The sequence below is a fragment of the Chiloscyllium plagiosum genome, chromosome 9 (assembly GCF_004010195.1).
Source record: "Chiloscyllium plagiosum isolate BGI_BamShark_2017 chromosome 9, ASM401019v2, whole genome shotgun sequence".
Lineage (NCBI taxonomy): Eukaryota > Metazoa > Chordata > Chondrichthyes > Orectolobiformes > Hemiscylliidae > Chiloscyllium > Chiloscyllium plagiosum.
In genome coordinates this window covers 55751096-55769724 of record NC_057718.1, presented here as the reverse complement: position 1 = coordinate 55769724, position 18629 = coordinate 55751096, and the positions used below count along the sequence as shown (strand labels likewise).

The following is an 18629-nucleotide window of genomic DNA, read 5'->3' as shown; positions in this document are numbered from 1 at the left end:
ATCTTACACCCAAAGGCCTCAACATCGATTTCACCAGTTTCAAAATCCCTCCTCCACTAGACTTATCCCATGTCTAGCTCACCGCTCCTCCTCCTCTCCCTGACCTGGCCTAACCTGTCCATCTTCTTATGCACCAATCCGCTCCACCCTTCTCACTGACCAATCACAATAATGCCCAAGCTGCATCCACCTACCCTTCCACCAGCCCCAATCCCCTCCCTCTATATACTTCTGGCATCCCTCTCCCTCCCAGTCCTGATGAAGGGTTTCAGCCTGAAACGTTGACTTTCCTGCTCCTCGGTGCTGTCTGACCTGCTGTGCTTTTCCAGCTTCACATTTATGACAAAGGGATTTTTCTCCGGTACTGATATTGAAATGGCAGGATCTCAGACTAACAAGCAGAATGTGAAAAACTGGAATACGAATGGCTCTGTAAGTTTTCAGTGCCTTTGCAAAATAACTCGTGAACTTTTGGTATTTATGGAGTAAAGAGGAGGTATACTTCAATTTCTGATGTGTTTTAGTGAATTAAATTAGCTTTATTGTCACATGCACTCGAATGAGTGCAGTGAAAAGTTTGCAATGTTGCTTAGTCCTCTTGCCAAATATGCACCAAAATGGGATGACCATTTTGTATGCCAGAAACCTTATATAATGAAATTTTAAGGCTGCTTGGCAGAAGACAATTAATTAGTAAATACCAAACAGCTACAGAAAACATTGCAACGGAGGCAGATTTTTATACAAGTTGTTTTACAAAATGGAAGTTATGTCATAATACAGTTTCAGCACCATAATTTTGTTACACTTTATAATATTTACATATACTGAAGAGATTTTGATTTAAGAAAAATGGAGAAAACATCAACTGCAACACAACAAAAAGCAAATAATAAGGTGAACAGTGGCAAACAGTTAGGCTGAACTATATTATTGAAATATCTATTGTAAAAACTATGGGCTGAATCTTTTGGGGATGTGTGAGTGGTGTTTAGATTTTTGGATTTCTCACTAAAGGTCCAGTGGATTTCCTCATTATATTTTACCAAAGCTTAACACCAACTATCTACTCAGCCCCAACATGTTCAACACAGCCAATTCCAGCCCCATCTTATCGTGCAATTTTTCCATGCAATGTGCACCTGGACAAACTCTGGCAATCCAGTGCTGCCCTCATTGACAATGTCATGGCACTGCAGCCATGCAGTCCACAGCACATAGCTGGCATGACAACATTCTCTCATGCATGCAAGGCCATTCTCTCAAACTAGTGTTTAACCTTTAGATGACACAGTTTATTGATCCACAGATACAATCTGTCAAAACACCCTTTTTAAGTCACTGCTACTCTATCCCCAATGCCCAGTGGACATCCACAGCTTGTCATTGTCCAGCAGGAAGACATCACATATATCCAACCTATTGGAAAATTCTAAAGATGAGCTTTTATTTACTGGCATCAAAAGAGATCACAAGCAAAATCAATTTAGGATAAAGTTCACTCCCACTCTGCAAACCAAATGCTGGCATGATGACCAACAGCTATTTTACAGTCTGTGATGGTCTACTACACCCAGGTCCCATCTACTAGAACTAGGTGTCAAGCAGCTCCTGTTTTGCTTTTATCAACCAATGGAGCAAAGCTCTGTCACACACAAGGAGAACTTTCTCCTTCCCAAAGTCTCCTTCCTCCTCTCAGAACACTATTCCCATTCCTCCAATTCCTCAGCTTCTAGCATTGCTTCATTACTTACTTTAACTGTGCAAGCACAGCATAGCAGGATGATGTGGCACACTCCATCTACAGTACATTGGAGGGCTCTGCCTCCAAACCGATCCGAGCAATGGAAGCTCTTTGCCAGCTTTGTTCCATCACAGTCCACATTTAGACAATGGCAAGTGATGACAGGAAATGCAATTCACAATGGATGCTGTCAGCATTAAGCTCTGCCTAGTCACCGATAGCCCCTCAAGAACCTCCATGTTCCCTCTTACATACTATCCCAACAGCCCATTTCCACTCATCCCTCTTCAATGAGGACCAACCACATTGAACTTAGTATACAATTATCCTGAACACCTCCTGAAGCCCAGCACTATACTTTAATTATGTCCACCCATCTCCTCTGTGCTCCCTCTATGGAAGACATGATGTTGGTCATTGTCACTATCACTCCATCCTCTGTCCCTGTAGCTTACTATGCTCTCCAATGCTGTTCCACATACCCCCATACACCTGCCTGCCCATCCATCACTCTCTTTGAAAGGCCTCTGCTTCCTTGTATCCCCAGGCTACCCTACCCATTTTCCCCAGTACACACCCAGGCTACCTTTACCTCGTCCTAAATGATCGACAGACTTAACCCAATACTGTATTTGTCCCAGACCTCTGTTGTACTTTGACAAGCAGTCCCTAGACATGACTGTCCAGATCCCTGATCGCTGAGTTTGCAGCTCCCCAACTGCAAGGCATGGATACTGAAAGAAGGTAGGTGGCAAGTCAGTGAGAACCAAGAGAACAAACGAGCCGTCCTGAAATTCAGCTTGTCTAATCCATGAGCCAGGTGCCTGCATCGTGCGTAAAGTGATCCTGCTGCTGCCTCTCTATGCTAATTGTCAGCTGCACACTGAAATGCAAGTCTGCACTTCCTGAATGACCTGCAAGTGTATTAGAGTGTTCCATGATAGTTGTGACAGTTTGGCAAATGCTCATGTCCATTGATGAGAAATGCGTGTGGCTGGTGCCTGTGAATCTTGTTCTGAGATGCTGGTTCACCCGAAACGACATGGCGGTCCTTTGGATCAAGCTGCGAGCTGAAGTCACCAGGTGCCCATTATGATTTTGAATGTCAAGTTTTCTCTATGTCTAGTTGGTTCAGTGCAATTGATGATAGAGAGCTGAATATTAATGAGGTAAGTTGGGCTGTTAACCAGGCACTTAACAAGTAATAATCCCTGTTAATTGGCAATTCACCACTGCTGAGCAAAAAACACGCCATGCTGGTTGTCAAAAGCATTAAAGATAGAACAGGAATGGTAATGTTGAGATTGGCCTTGCCAGACTTCATTGTGATTCTGCCACAAATATCGCCATAGCCCATTACATTCAGACTCCTATACGATGCAGCCCAATATGTCTTTATTTTTCTTTAGTTTTGGATCATAGACCAAAATGGAAAAAGGATATTGTTTTGAACTAAGAAAATTTTGGAAGGAGATTTTGCAGTTTTAAGACAAAATACTGGAACTCATTGTGTGCTGTTTTTTTCATTATTGCTTTGTTCAAGCAGTGAGAGGGGTTTGTTGAACTCATTGGCACCTGTGGGTGTGTGCTCAGGACAGTCTTGCTCAGACAGCCTGTTGATTGTTATTTTTGAATCAGAACTAGTTGAGTGGTTCAGGAATGCTCAACATGACAACAATTTTCTGATTGGTTCCTGGGTAGATGGACAGCCTGAGTGTACATAACACAATACTCTAAAAAGATAGCATTTCTGTCTCCTTTCAGAGAAGTAACAAATAATCGGAAAACAGGTAGCTATTTTCACTTAACATTTACTGATAAGCTGTTGCCTCTAACCAGTGACTGACTGAAAATTAGTGTGTGAAAGTCCTTGTATCCACTGAAAAGATTTTGAAAGAAGCAAATTTGAGAGCAGATGAGCTCACAAGAAGCAAAAGAACACCTTAGTATATCCTGTGGAGTGATGTTACTAAATGGTGTCTCCCTAATATTGTTTTCGCTACACAAGTTTTTTTTTTGTTTGTCTGTGTCTGTCTGCATGAGTATATGGGAGTTTGGTGCATATTGGATTAAGGAGGGGTAAATTTAAAGGTTGATCATCCGTGTTTTGTTTTCCTGTGATTAGAACTTATTTACTTGTAATAAATAGTAGTTTATTGTTGAGGACAGAAACCTGGTTAGTATTCTATTAACCTCAGTTCTTAGACAACAAAATTGTGGACTTGGAGTAATTTGACTAACACTTCAACTTTTGTTAAAACCCTGGGAGTACTAAAGTTCAAGTACCAGCGCACTTTCCCAAATGAGATGTGACCGTATACATATTAATTTTGTCATGTCTCCCTTGGGTTGTGCACTGGAAATCAAGGATCGCTATTTCCAGGATTGTCACAAAAGTTACAACTTTCTTTTGGGGAAATAAGCAAAATTCCCTAATTTACCAGTCTTTTATACTCAGATTGACAGACAGAATGGACCAAGTTTCTACACTTAACAAGAATTGCTATTTATTACAAGTAAACAGACTTTATCTACAGGTAAATAATTATTGAGTACTGGAGTCATACAGCATGGAAACAGACCCTTCAATCCAACTGGTCCACACCGACCATGTTCTCAAACTAAACTAGTCCCATACGCCTGCATTTTCACCTATACATCGCCAATTCTTTCCTATTCATGTACTTATCGAAACATCTTTTAAAATATTGCAACTGTACTTGCATCCACCAGCTCCTTTAGCAGTTCATTCCACACACAAACCACTTTAGTAAAAAGGTCCTTCATGTCCTTTTTAAAATGTTCTCCTCTCACCTTAAAAATATGCCCCCTAGTTTTGAATTCCGCCACCGTAGGGAAACAAACCTTGCTATTCACCTCATGTTTGTATAAACCTTGATAAGGTTACTCCTCAACCTCCTAGGTTCCAGTGAAAAAGGTCACAGCCTATTCAGCCTCTTCTTATAATTCAGAGGCGGCAATGGCCTGGTGGTATTATCACTTGACTGTTAATCCAGAGACCCAGATAATGTTCTGGGGACCTGGGTTAAATTGCACCGCGGCAGATGATGGAATTTGAATTCGATTAATATCTGGAATTAAAAATCTAATAATGACAATGAATCCATTGTCAATTGTTGGAAAAACCGACCTGGTTCACAGACGTCCTTTAGGGAAGGAAACTACTATCCTTACCTAGTCAGGCCTACATGTGACATCACACACCATCAATTTGGTTGACTCTTACTGTCCTCTGGGCAAATAGGGATGGGCAATAAATGCTGGCCTAGCCAGTGATACTCTCGTCCTGTGAATGAATTTTAAAAACTCTCCATTCCTGGAATGTCCTGGTAAATCTCTTCTGAACCCTCTCAAACTTAATCGTATTCATCCTATAACAGGGCAACCAGAACTACACACGGTACTCTCAAAGAGGCCTCACCAAAGCGCATTACAACCTCAACATGATGCCACAATTCTGAAACTCAAAATGTGAGTAACGAAGGCAAGTGTGCTAAACACCTTCTTAATCAACCTGTGTACCTATGATGCAAATTTCAAAAACTTATGTACCCAAACCTCTAGCTGTCTCTCTTCTACAACACTACCCAGGGCTCATTAATTGGTCCTGCCAATGTTTGTTTTACCAAAATGGAATACCTTACATTTATCCAAATTAACCTCCATCTGCTACTCCGCAGCCCACTGACCCAACTGATCAAGATCTCTTTGTAATCTTAGAAAACCTTCTTCACTATCCGCTATACCACCAACTTTGGTGTCATCTGCAAACTTACTATCCATGCCTCCTATATTCTCATCCAAATCTTTTATATACCGTAGACACTCGTGTAAAAGTGGATCTCGTAAAAGTTGATCCCCTATTTTTGGCCAAAAACTCTGGAATTTTCCATGTCTCTCATGTAAAAGTTGACCCTAGTTCTTCACAGATAACAGATTAACATTTGTGAGTCAAGGTATTACCCTATACTCAAGTGTTATGACGAGGAAATTAATTTTTTGTGCTATTATGTGTTTTGATGCACAATTCACACCAAAGTTTAAGACTCATCAGGTCAGAGTAGGGTGACAACCTCCCTTTGTGTGCAGCTCAGCTGAGCTCAGTTCCCCTGTAGCACTCATGGAATACTGGAATTTGCTGTGTTTCTTTCTTTATTCGTTTAGAAATAAATTGGGCTTCTGCTTATAATACAGTACTTTGGACTGTTGCATGAATTTGAGCCCTTCAAAAGTAGTATCCATGTAATAGCTGACCCCATAACCTTAAAAAACTCTAAAAAATTTGACTTTTATATCAGTATGTATGGTAAATGACAAAAGTGGACAAAAATACTGATCCCTCGAATCCCTTTATAAAATTCCACCTCTCACACACAAAACATGATTGTTACGTATAGGAGGAAAGCTGGAAAGGCAATTTAGTGCTTTCTGTTCAGAGGATTTGCTGAAATGGTTCTTGTGCTGACCTGAACACTGCTTCTCAAACTTCTTCCCCACATGACTTCACTGATTTGCAAAAGGCATAGTGTGCTAGTCATACTTAAAGTTCTCTTATTAATTGAAAGTCACAGCTTACAGCAACTGCTGAAGGAAAGAAAAACTGGTTTTCTTCAGGCTTTAAGTGACTTTTACTGCAGAGAACAGAGAGAGCTCCTGAGATGTTAGAGGTTTGATGCCTTTTCACTATCTTGTTCATAGTTTCAAGCTGTTCAGCTACCTGAGAACAAATCACACAGTTGTTGGCAGGCAGAAGGCCTTTGACATTGATAATTGGTCACTAGTCTACAGATAATTCAGATACTTGTTGCAAACGAGTCTCCATTCGTAGATACCCTTGGCTCTAAATCATTCACAAACTACACTTCAAATTCTGAATGAATCACCAGCTGTGTAAATGGTGCTTACATTGAGTTTCAGGTTATCTACTTTTAAAACTGCAATAATCCATCAACAATCTTTGGTTTTTAAAAAAAGCTGTTTTCCTATTTCAGTTCACAAACAAAAATACAGAAAAATTAAAAGACACTGTCTTTACAATATGAAGTTGATAGGGCAGAAAATATAATTCCAGAATTCCACTCTATAGAGTATTCCAATCCCACTGCTGCAACTAGTACTGGAGATTAGAAAATAATCCCACATATGTCTATCCATGGAATGCCTAATGATGACTATAAAGAAAAGGATCTTTTTGGAGCATATAGGTAGCGATTGAAGGTTATCTCTAAGGGAAAAAAAAAAGAGCTTTTGAAACCCAAAGGATTAGCAGGAAATAGATCGGACAATTCCAGTGGAGATTAAGATCACTGTGGGTGGTGGAAGGTACTCTATCTATGATAATATCTATAATTCATGAGTGACTACAGTGGTGTTATGTGATAATTATCTCTATTATGGGGAGAAATCCTAATCTGAATAAGATTTAGGGCCCAGATAAGGTATTTGCAGTTTGACTGCACAGGCTCACAATCATCTCCTTAAGGGCAACTAAGATTGGGCAATAAATGCTTGTCTTGTCACTCAAACTCAGATCGCATGAACAAATTTTAACAATGCACTGGTTGGCTGTATTTTGTTGGTTGTCTGTGGCATGTCAAACAGTCACACCATTTCAAAACTTGTTATGCATCAAAAAATAAAGTTGAACAAAAATGTTTATAAAAGTACCCATGGACAAACTGTAACTTCAAGCTTCCTTCAGGAGCTTTGTCTCTTTTTAGAGAAGCTGCTGCTTGCTTTTTCTCTTTGCTTTGCTGTTTGAGCTGAGGTAGATCTTCTTTATAGACCTAAAAGTTAAAACAACATGTTACATTTCCACCCTACATAACAAACTTTTCAAAATAAATTTATATGAAGTATTAAGCACTTTAGGAGGCTAAAATTTCAAGTGATAGCAATCGATATTCATGCTGAGATCGTGCTATTATCTGTTTTATGAGGGCTCACCATTTTTAAAACTTCATAAGCTTGCTGTAACTGATTTTGTAGGCTGTGAAACATGAAAGGTACTTGGAAATCTTCCTGTCCAAGCCCTGAAATATCACAGCCACCTTACAGTCCTGTTTGTAGGCCATTTATATAAAACTCCCAATGAGACCTGTTGCCAATGATGTCGGCCTATTAAAGATCAAAGTGTATACATTAGTCTTGGCTCAGCAGGAGTATTCTCAACTCTGAGTCAGAAAGATGTGGATTAGGTACCACTCCAGAGACTTGAGCAACAGTCAACCTGTCATCAGGAGGAAGGTTGAAAATTTTGTATATTTTAATGCGGTTAGCAGATTCTGATTTAACTTGTCTTGAAAATTGTCTTGGGAAATCCAAAGGAAATTATGGCCAGACAGAGTAGTTGTCAATCCTCTACTGGCCTGTGAAAGATCAAAGATGTAAAAACTAGCAATGATGTAACATATCTCTGCCCCTTTCTGCAATGGTGGATTTGTAGCATAGATTAGGAAACCCAACCTTTGTAACTCAATACACATTTACTCTTAATGGAGGATTTTGTTAACGTTGTCTCTCAGCAGATAGACTTTTAAAAAAATTAACAAAATCCAAGATGTTACAGCTTCCTTGCTGTGGGAAGGCATTATCAGGGATGAAATAATTTCTTATGGTGTACATAAGAATAGACTTAGGAAAGAGAAATTGGCCTGGTTAGCACAATGGGGTCTGTCTCAATTAGACTCTCTTTATGCAATCTCTAAATCTTCAGAAGTATATAAACAATGCATATCCCTACAGGCTGCGTATGATGTTGTAATGTCACAATACACCACCGCGCTTTTACTTCACTCTAGGTCTAAATTTTATGAACAAGGACATAGAACTAGTAAATTGTTGGCACATCAGTTGCACCAAATGTCCTCATCTCAATTAATCCCACAAATTAAGGCTAATTCAAGTGTCATGTCAGACCCATTAGAAATCAACAAGACTTTTAAGGAATTTTATATTTCACGTTATTCATCTGGATGTTCTTCTGCTTTTGATACCTTTTTTGATAAGATTAACAACAACCAATTGCAGCAATAGAACTTGAGGCTGTAGCTAGATCACTACAAAGCGGTAAAAGTCCTGGAGCCAATGTTTTCCAGCCGTGGTTTATAAAACATTTTGGAAAAAGCTGTCTCTGCTTTTGGTAGATGTGTTTGTTGAAGCATTTAATGCTGGCTTTCTTCCTCAAACGTTAACTCAGGCATTAATTTATTTGCTTTCAAAGAAAGACAAAGATCCCTTATTGTGTGGTTCATGTCGTCCGATAATTCTGCTAAATGTCGATTTAAAATTATTGTTAAAGTTATTGGCCCAACATTTGGAAACCATCCATCCATCTATCATATCCTTGGATCAAACTGGATTTATTCGCAACAGGCACCCTTTTTTAATCGGGTATTTAACATTGTTTACATTTCTTCCCCATCCACTCTTCCTGAGGTTTTGATATCTTTAGATGATGAAAAAGCCTTTGACAGAGTGGAATGGAATTTTCTTCTTTTTACTATGGAGAAATTTGGCTTTGGGGAAAAAATTATTTCTTGGATCAAACTACTCTATGCATCACCACTGGCCTCTGTTAAGACCAATAACATGAATTCTGATTATTTCCACCTTTATCATTCCATTAGACAAGGTTGCCCTTTGAGTCCACTGCTGTTTGCCATTGTAATTGAACATCTGTCTATTGCTCTACGGACTCATCGTGATTTCAGAGTCATAAAGTCATAGAGACATACAGCATGGAAACAGACCCTTCGTTCTCTGGCATTATTAAAAATGGTGTGGAGTTGAAGGTTGCTCTATGCAGATGATCTTTTGCTACTTGTATCAACATATCTCTCTCCGTTCCCAATGCACTTTCAGTTTAAAAATCTTTCGGGAGATAAACTGAATTTTAGCAAAAGTGAGATATCTGCTATCAATAAGCCTGCCAGGAAATACCCACTAGATAACTTACCATTTAAAATTGACAGATCTGGTTTTGTTTATCTTGGTGTTCACGCGGCAGATACAATAGGCAATTTGTACAGGAATCGATACTAGTACAAATTAAATGAGACTTCGAACAATGGTCTCTCTTTAATTTGTCTGTTGCTGCCTGCTGACTGGAGTGGCAGCTATGCCCGTATAATATTCCTACATGAGGTAGTTATATCGCCATTCACGCAGCTTGATGCTATGTCACAGTCAGCTTTGCGCCGAACTAAGCGACGGTATGTCCCTGATCCGACGATTCAGATTGATAACATAGGACAGCCAAGAGGTATTCCTAATGAGGGCCCACAATGAGATTGCCTCAGGCTGGGAGGCTGTCATCCCAGTGATAGGGGTTAGTAAGAATGCTGAATGGATTAATTACATTTATTACAACCAACAGAGATTTATCAATTATACTGACAATGCCCTTGTGGCCTTGGGAGAACAATTGGATGTTACTACTGAAATGACATGGCAAAACAGACAGGCCTTAGATTGGATACTGGCAGAAAAGGTGGGGTTTGTGTGATGTTTGGGGAGCATTGCTGTATCTTTATACCTAACAACACTAGCCCTGGGAGATCTTTTACTAAAGCAATGGAAAAACTAAAGAATCTAAGACACAAGCTAAAAGACAATGTGGGGTTTGTCATCAGGCTTTTGATTGGCTGAATAATATATTAGGGTCTTGAGGAGCATGGTTTGTCAAGATTGGTCACATTGTAGGTGCGGTTTTGCTTGTTGTCACCTTCGTCTTTTGTTGTGCTTTACCTTTTATTAAGTCCTTTTTAGTTCGCGTCACTACACGGCAATTTGTGGTCATTTCAACTACCCCAGGAAGTACTTACTCCTCTGACAGAACCCCACCGCTCTACTATTATGATCTAACAACCGCCACGGTGCAAGGAACATGTCCATGTGGGGACGTCGATGATACTTCTGAAGAAAGCACAGGTCCTAGATTGTGAGGGATCTTGGGATTTCTTTCCTGTTCTGGTTATTGGAGGACAGGTTTTTGACCCAAGGGACCCCAGGAATGGAGGAAGAACCCTTTAAGTCTCAGACTCCAAATATTATTTAATCCGTGTTGGGACCTATATTGTTTGTATTGGGCACAAGAGAGGCTGAGCTTATTGTCTTCTTTCTCTAGGCGAGACAAATAAGTCTCAAAGGGGAAAATATGGAAAATAAAGAACATGAAAGCATGGAAAGGGTTAAAGCACAAAGACCACTGGCAATCTGTGATCTGTGGAAGGCAGGATGGGATAAGAATAGTGGAATGCTCTTACACCAATTAGCAGAGTAAGGTTAAGGCTGAAAGGTCACTATGGTGAGATGAGATAACACAAGTAATAAAGCAAGTTTCTCTGTTAGGTGTTATTATGACAGGATTGGGACAATACATATTTGGGACATGACATTAAAATATCTAATTAATAGTTAGTAGAGTCAGCTTGAGACAGGAGGCTATTGTAATAGATGGAATAGCTAAATATCTATCATGACAGGTTAGTCTGGAATAGAAGATCATTGTAGCAGAGTTAGCAATAAATATCTAACCATGACATTAGAATAACATTAAGTAGAATGTACAACTAAAGAGATAATGGGAACTAACATCACTGGTTTATTGTGTAGCTAGAGTGAGGTACTTTGATTAATATAGTTGGACATGCTGATAAGCTAACAGAAACATGATTAAAAAATATAAAAATCCACGAACCCTGAGGTTTGTGGGCATTCGAGAATCTGTTTTCTGTGTCACAGTTTTTTTGTTTGCAAATAAAAGACCTACTTCTTGAAGAACTCTCTGCGTCTCCTGGTGATTCTCTATATTTTCTCCACAACATGCCCTGTATAGCTGAAGCATAAACTTTCAATTTTTATATTTGCCTTGCAATAAATGTTAATATTTGAGTTACTTTCCTAATTAGTTGCTGTATCTTCATGTTAACCTTTTGGAATCACGGACTCAGATACCCAGATCCTGCCAGGTCACAGATTTCTGCAATTTGTCAGGGTGGGAAATCTTTCTTATTTTGTTAGAATCACATATTCATGGATTATGAAAATCAGAAAATGGAAGATTCAGATATCACTGGCTTGTAGAGAGATTTATTATATGATTGTTGCAACTCAACATGTTTATAAAAGTCAACTGACTTTGTGCAGAATGCAGGCCAAAGTGATGTTTGTGATGCTGTGGTAGCTACCTCTGGATCAATTTCCACCTGCTCTAGAGATTTATACAATAACAGCATCTATGAACAGGTTGATTGAAAAAATATTTTTGAAAAAACATTTAAAATAAAGATAGCATATTATTTTTATGGTCTTAATTGCTAGACAAACTTGACTGAGCTTTGGAAGAAGCTTTGTGTTTAAGGTTACCTACCAACATCATCTGGATTTGTGAGAAATCTTCCCAGTTCCGAAACAATTCGTTCAACTGGGAAGTCAGCTTGTTAATTGGGAAAATCATAAAAATGAGATTCTGAACATTGAGAGAAAAGGTCTGATTTTCTTCCCAAAGTTTTACTGGTGAGTTGAGAATCTCACTACCGAGCAGGGAGGAACCCAATTGCTTACACTGACACATTATCATTGCCTAATTTAGCTTCATTTATATATAGTTTGCTATTTTACCAGGTGGTGGTAGTCAGAGACAATTCTCAATATGAGACTCTGAGTGAAGTCCTGGCAGCTCCAGTTTAATGCTTGATTGTCTAGGCCTCTATCTTGGCCAGCAGACCCTACCACTTCAGGGTATGCTGCATAGGCAGAAAGCATCTGCATCCTTCAACCGAGGAAGCAGTCTTACTACATCAGCATAGTACATTTCCATCTCACTTATAACACAGATCATCATGTCAATACTGCACCTTGGAGCACACTATCACCTTTCATTACAATACTGCGTGAGGCCACTTTACACAGAGGTACAACCACATATTTCACACATCAGAACAGGTTATTGCACGTCAAGGCTATTGGCTTATTATCTCAGCACTGACCTACTTTGCAACTTATGGATGCTCACTCTATCATTACCTTGCCATGCCTTTTTGCATACTTCTACCTCATTCAGGACTCACAGCTTCACATACTTATGTCTGCTGTGCCTTTCAGAGCGATGCCAGATATGTTTGCCAGCAGTGATCAGCCAAAGGAGTAAACATTTTGCTGTACAGCACTGTGAAATGTCAATGTCACACCTAAAAAATGTGCCAAACACACTGAATGTGTTTCAACAAAATGTCCAAATTTGAAAGTATAAGGGGACAAATCCTCAGTCAAGTCAATGGGGACTATTGTCAGTCAAGGGGTCCTGTCACAGTCAGTCAAGGAGATTGTTGAGTCTCAGTCAGAGCTTGAACTCAGTTAGTCAGTTGCATGAGTGATCAATGGTTCCACATCATTACATTGGGCTATGGTCAGTCCTGCAGACCCAGTGTAACAAATCCAGAAATTGTTGGTAAATTTGTCAGAGAGCTGCACAGAGATCAGGTTAGGGTCTGACCACTTATCAATTGGGTTGTCATTTTAAGTCGGTCAGATCCACCGTCAGTCCTGGAGGTCTGTTCACTGAATGTCAAGGGGGAATTATCATGGACAACTGGCATAGTGGGCAAATTAGTAAATCAATTGTGGGATTAGAGGCAACATGCTGAGATTGCAGAGGGTACAATAATTGTGCTGGAGGCAACTTTAATAAAGGGTGGGAGATGATAGTGCATTGGGGGAGTTGGGAGAAGCTGAGCCATCAATGGTCATCACCACTGTGACTCTGACTGGTTGGAGGGGACACTACATCATAACAGTTAGCATAGTTAAGCAATAGACCAAGGCCTCAGGGGATAATATTTGCAGATAAGACTTAAGTGAAAACATTGATGGGAATGTGTAGAAGTTTACAGCCGATCAAGTCAACAGGGAGTGCAAGCTAGAAAGAAACATTAAGGTTTGGGCGGTGAGTGAGGGTCATCTTGATTAATAGGTTAAGTCCATGATGAACTCTGTGAAGGGCAACACATCCTCATCAGAATCGTGAATGCGCAAAGGAAATGAAAAATGACTGCCACACACCTGGATTAGTTGGATTAAGTGTTTTTTCCGTCTGAAAATGTGGCTCCAGATGTGAGCCATGTGAGGCCTTTCAAGGAGCAATTCCATTAGTCAGGCACTTGCACAATACAGTTTTAAAATATCTGTAATTATAGCATATTAGATTCCTTACAGCATGGAAACAGGCCCTTCAGCCCAACCAGTCCACACCGACCCTCCGAAGAGTAACCCACCCAGACCCATTTCCCTCTGACTAATTGACATAACACTATGGGGCAATTTAACATGGCCAATTCACCTGACCTGCACATCTTTGTACTGTGGGAGGAAACCGGAGCTCCTGGAGGAAACCCACGCAGACACAGGGAGAATGTGCAAACTCCACACAGACAATCACCTGAGGCTGGAATCGAACCTGGGACCCTGGTGCTGTGAGGCAGCAGTGCTAACCACTGAGCCACTGTGCCGCCCTGTATGAAATGCATGTAGTGACTAACAATGTTGGGAAAAAATCCTGTCCACAAGCAATCTTGACCATGTTAGAGGTCATTTCAAATAGACCAGTGTTCAATTTGAAGTAGAACACCTTACAAATGTCACCTGTGGACCACAAATCTCCCTGAGGTAACAGTGGCTGAAAGACCTGTACTTAAGGGAATTTATATTTGCCAGGAATTGGTGTTGGAGAGACTGTTAGGTCTGAAGGTTGATAAGTCCCCGGGGCCTGATGGTCTACATCCCAGGGTACTGAAGGAGGTGGCTCGAGAAATCATGGATGCGTTGGTGATTATTTTCCAGAGTTCGATAGACCCTCCCTCCGTCCCTCCAGCTGCCTTTCAGCCAGCCCTTGCCCACCAGGCTCCTGTAGTCTCCCACATCCCCACACAGGCCAACTGCAAGCCCTCCCCCTGCTTCATAGGGCCGCAGCCTGCATTCTCTCATCCTTCCACACTCCTCCACCCCTCCATTTCGGAATGCCGGGCACTGACCAGTGGGGTACCGCACGGATCAGTACTGGGACCGCAGCTTTTTACAATCTATCTTCAGGATATACAAGATGGTATTAGCAATAACATTCGCAAATTTCATCAGCTGGGTGGCAGGGTGAAATGTGATGAGGGTCTTAGGAGATTACAGGGTGACCTGGACAAGTTAGGTGAGTGCTCAGATGCATGGCAGATGCACTTTCACGTGGATAAATGGATCCTTATCCACTTTGGTGGCAAGAACAGGAAGGCAGATTACCACCTAAGTGGAATCAATTTAGGTAAAGGGGCAGTACAGAGAGATCTGGGTGTTCTTGTACACTAGTCAATGAAGGTAAGCATGCAGGTAGTGAAGAAGGCTAATAGCATGCTGGCCTTCATAACAAGAGGGATTGAGTATAGAAGCAAAGAGGTCCTTCTGCAGCTGTACAGGGCCCTGGTGAGACCACACCTGGAGTACTGTGTGCAGTTCTGGTCTCCAAATTTGAGGTGAGACATTCTGGCTATTGAGGGAATGCAGCGTAGGTTCACGAGGTCAATTCCTGGAATGGCGGGACTACCTTATGCTGAAAGACTGGAGCGACTGGGCTTGTGTACCCTTGAGTTTAGAAGACTGAGAGGGGACCTGATTGAGACATATAAGATTATTAAAGGATTGGATACTCTGGAGGCAGGAAACATGTTTCCGCTGATGGGTGAGTACCGAACCTGAGGACACAGCTTAAAAATACGGGGTAGACCATTTAGGACAGAGATGAGGAGAAACTTCTTCACCCAGAGAGTGGTGGCTGTGTGGAATGCTCTGCCCCAGAGGGAAGTGGAGGCCCAGTCTCTGGATTCATTTAAGAAAGAGTTGGATAGACCTCTCAAGGATAGTGGAATCAAGGGTTATGGCGATAAGGCAGGAACAGGATACTGATTAAAGATGATCAGCCATGATCATATTGAATGGTGGTGCAGGCTCGAAGGGCAGAATGGCCTACTCCTGCACCTATTGTCTATAATTCACAAGGACAATCCAAGGTCAGATCGATTGCACCAGGATGCAGAACTGATATTGTCTCATCTTGTATTGTAAGTGTTTGACAACACGCTTTTGTGTACAATGTTGGTCATAAGATATAGAAGCAGAATTAGGCCATGTAGCCCATTAAGTCTGTTCCACCATTCAAACATGGCTGATATGATTCCAATCTCCTTTGCTAATCAGGAACCTATCTATCTCGGTCCTAAATACACACATTGACCAGGACTCCACAGCATTCTATCCTCTAGTTGAATAAATTCTCAGTTTTAAAGGGTTATACCTTCACTCTGAGGCTAAGCTCTCAGGACCTCGCCTCTCCAAATAGTGGAAACATCTTCTCCACATTCACTCTATCCAGGCCTCAAGTATCATGTAAGTTTCAATGACGTCCCCCACGTCCTACCCTCCCCCGACCCCCTCCCCTAACCTTTTAATCTCCATTGAGTACACAGCTAGAATCTTCACCTACTCCTCATATGACAGGCCCTTCAACCCAGCGATCGTTCTTGTTATCCTCCTCTGGACTCCCTTCAAGGCCATAATGAATAACTGTAAATTAATATTGTTTGAAATACAGGCAGCCCTATTTATTCCCAGGAACAGATGCAACCTTTTTGCTTGAATCTTCTTCACTTTTTCTGTTGGTCAGTGAAAGATAACATTATAAGTGTTTGAAGACTTTACCACATGTGGTGCTCCGCATTCACGATAAGATGCTATGCCACGCTGGATGTTGGTAAAAAGTGTAACACTGTAGGGTTCTAGGCATTAAAGATGGATAGCATCTGCAGCTTAACTCTTATTTAGATTAGACAGGTGAAGATGGAAAGAAGCAATACATGCACATTTGTGAGATTCTATTTATAACTCACTGTCACCTGCACTACCAATATGCCCTCACAAACTTTTCTTTTTTGTTGACTGTGAGCCACATGGTCAGAGTGAGGGAGATTTCACCTGAGTGAGACAGAGACACAGTGCCATAACTGGAATTTGTGTCAAAGTGGACATTCAAACAGTAAACCTTTTTTCAAGTTTAATTAGAGAGCAAAAATGACATAATCAGGCCAAAACCAGTAGTCTTTAAAGGAAATTTTTAAAATTTAGTTAACCAGGAGAATTGATTGATCTAATAGTTAGCTGGAAACTGGTGGAGAAAGTCATCAGATTTTTGAAAAATTGGGACCAATTCTTGAATATGGAGAACTTATACAAGCTGGACATGTTACACCTCAATGGGAGTGGGACTAATATTTTTGCAGGAAGATTTTCTCGTGATGTTAGGCTGATTTTCAACTAGTTTGTTAGGAGTTGGAACCAGAGGGACAAAACAAATTGGAAGGCAGTAAAGTTAGTTACAGGAAGTCAAATAGATGTTAGGGAGATTATAAAACTCTAGTAACAAAGCTGAATGTCAAGTATCTTCTGAGAGCAGAATGATGTCAAGAAGAAGTTTAAGGTCTCTCTACTTGAATGTATGTGAAGATCAGAAGAAGTAGATCAACTAAAGTCCCAAATAAAGATTCATGGTGTGATCTAGCCACCATTACAGAAACATGGCTGCATTTTAAGGTACCACAAAGGTTTTTGTAGAAAGTAAAAATTCATAGATTTGGGGGTAACAATTTGGCATAGATAGGAGATTGACTGGCTGATAGTAAACAAACGATAGGAATAAATGGGTACTTTTCAGGTTGGTGGATGTCACAAGTGGTGTGCCGCAGGGCTTGGTGCTGGGGGCATCAACTTTTTACAATCTATATAAATTATTTGGATGAAGTGACTGAAGATATGGTAGTTAAATTTGCTGATGACACAAACATCAGTAGGAAAGTGAGTTGTGACAAGGATATAAAGAGCCTAGAAAAGGATATAGATAGGTTGAGTGAGTTGGCAAAGATCTGGGAAATGGAGAATAAAGTGCAAAATTGTCCATTTTGGGAGAAAAAATAAAAAAGCAACATTATTTAAATGCTTAAAGATTGCAGAACTCTAAAATGCAGACAGAGATCTGATTGTCCTAGTGCATGAATTGCAGAAGGTTAGTCTACAGGTACAGCAAGTAATCAGTGAAGCTAAATAAAGGCTATGTTATTTTATTGTGAGGATCACTGAATTCAAGAGTGGAGAGGTTATGCTTCATTATACACAGACCACATCTGAAGTACTGCATATAATACTGGTCATGTTACTTCAGGAAGGATGTCAATGCATTGGAAGCAGTTCAGAGAGGACTTACCTAGATTTATATCTAGAATAAGTGGAGTGCCTTATAATGAAAGGCTAAACAGGCTATGCCTCTATCTTTTGAAGGTTAGAAGAGTCAGAGGTGACTTAATTGAAACGTAAAATCCTGATGATTTGACGAGATGAATGTGAAATGAATATTTTCTCATGGGAAAATCTAAAACTAAAAGCCACAGTTTAAAAACAAGAGGTTGCCCATTTAAGACAGATACGAGGAAAAAAATATTCGCTCAAAGGGTTGAGAGTCTTGAGAATTTTTTTCCTCAAAGGCAGTGGATGCAGAATTTTTTAATAATTTTAAGGCAGAGATAGAAATATTCTGGATTACCAAAGGGGTGAAAGATTATCAAGGATATATTGGAATTTAAAGTTGAGGCTAAAATCAGTTCATGAGAAAGTGAGGATTGCAGATGCTGGAGATCAGAGCTGAAAAATGTGTTGCTGGAAAAGCACAGCAGGTCAGGCAGCATCCAAGAAGCAGGAGAATCGACGTTTTTGGCATAAACCCTTCTTCAGGAATGAGGAGGGTGTGCCAAGCAGGCTAAGATAATAGGTAGGGAGG

General features: G+C 40.4%; 1 protein-coding gene across 5 annotated transcripts in view; it reads right to left on the bottom strand.

Annotated features, from left to right (window-relative positions):
• LOC122552872 (echinoderm microtubule-associated protein-like 6) overlaps nucleotides 1-18629 on the bottom strand; it is a 525254-nt gene that overhangs the window by 282250 nt on the left and 224375 nt on the right. For all 5 annotated transcript variants that reach the window (XM_043695963.1, XM_043695964.1, XM_043695965.1 and 2 more), the window contains exon 13: nucleotides 7433-7551. In XM_043695963.1, coding sequence (XP_043551898.1) covers nucleotides 7433-7551 — 119 coding nt within the window. The remainder of the gene's footprint in view (nucleotides 1-7432; nucleotides 7552-18629) is intronic.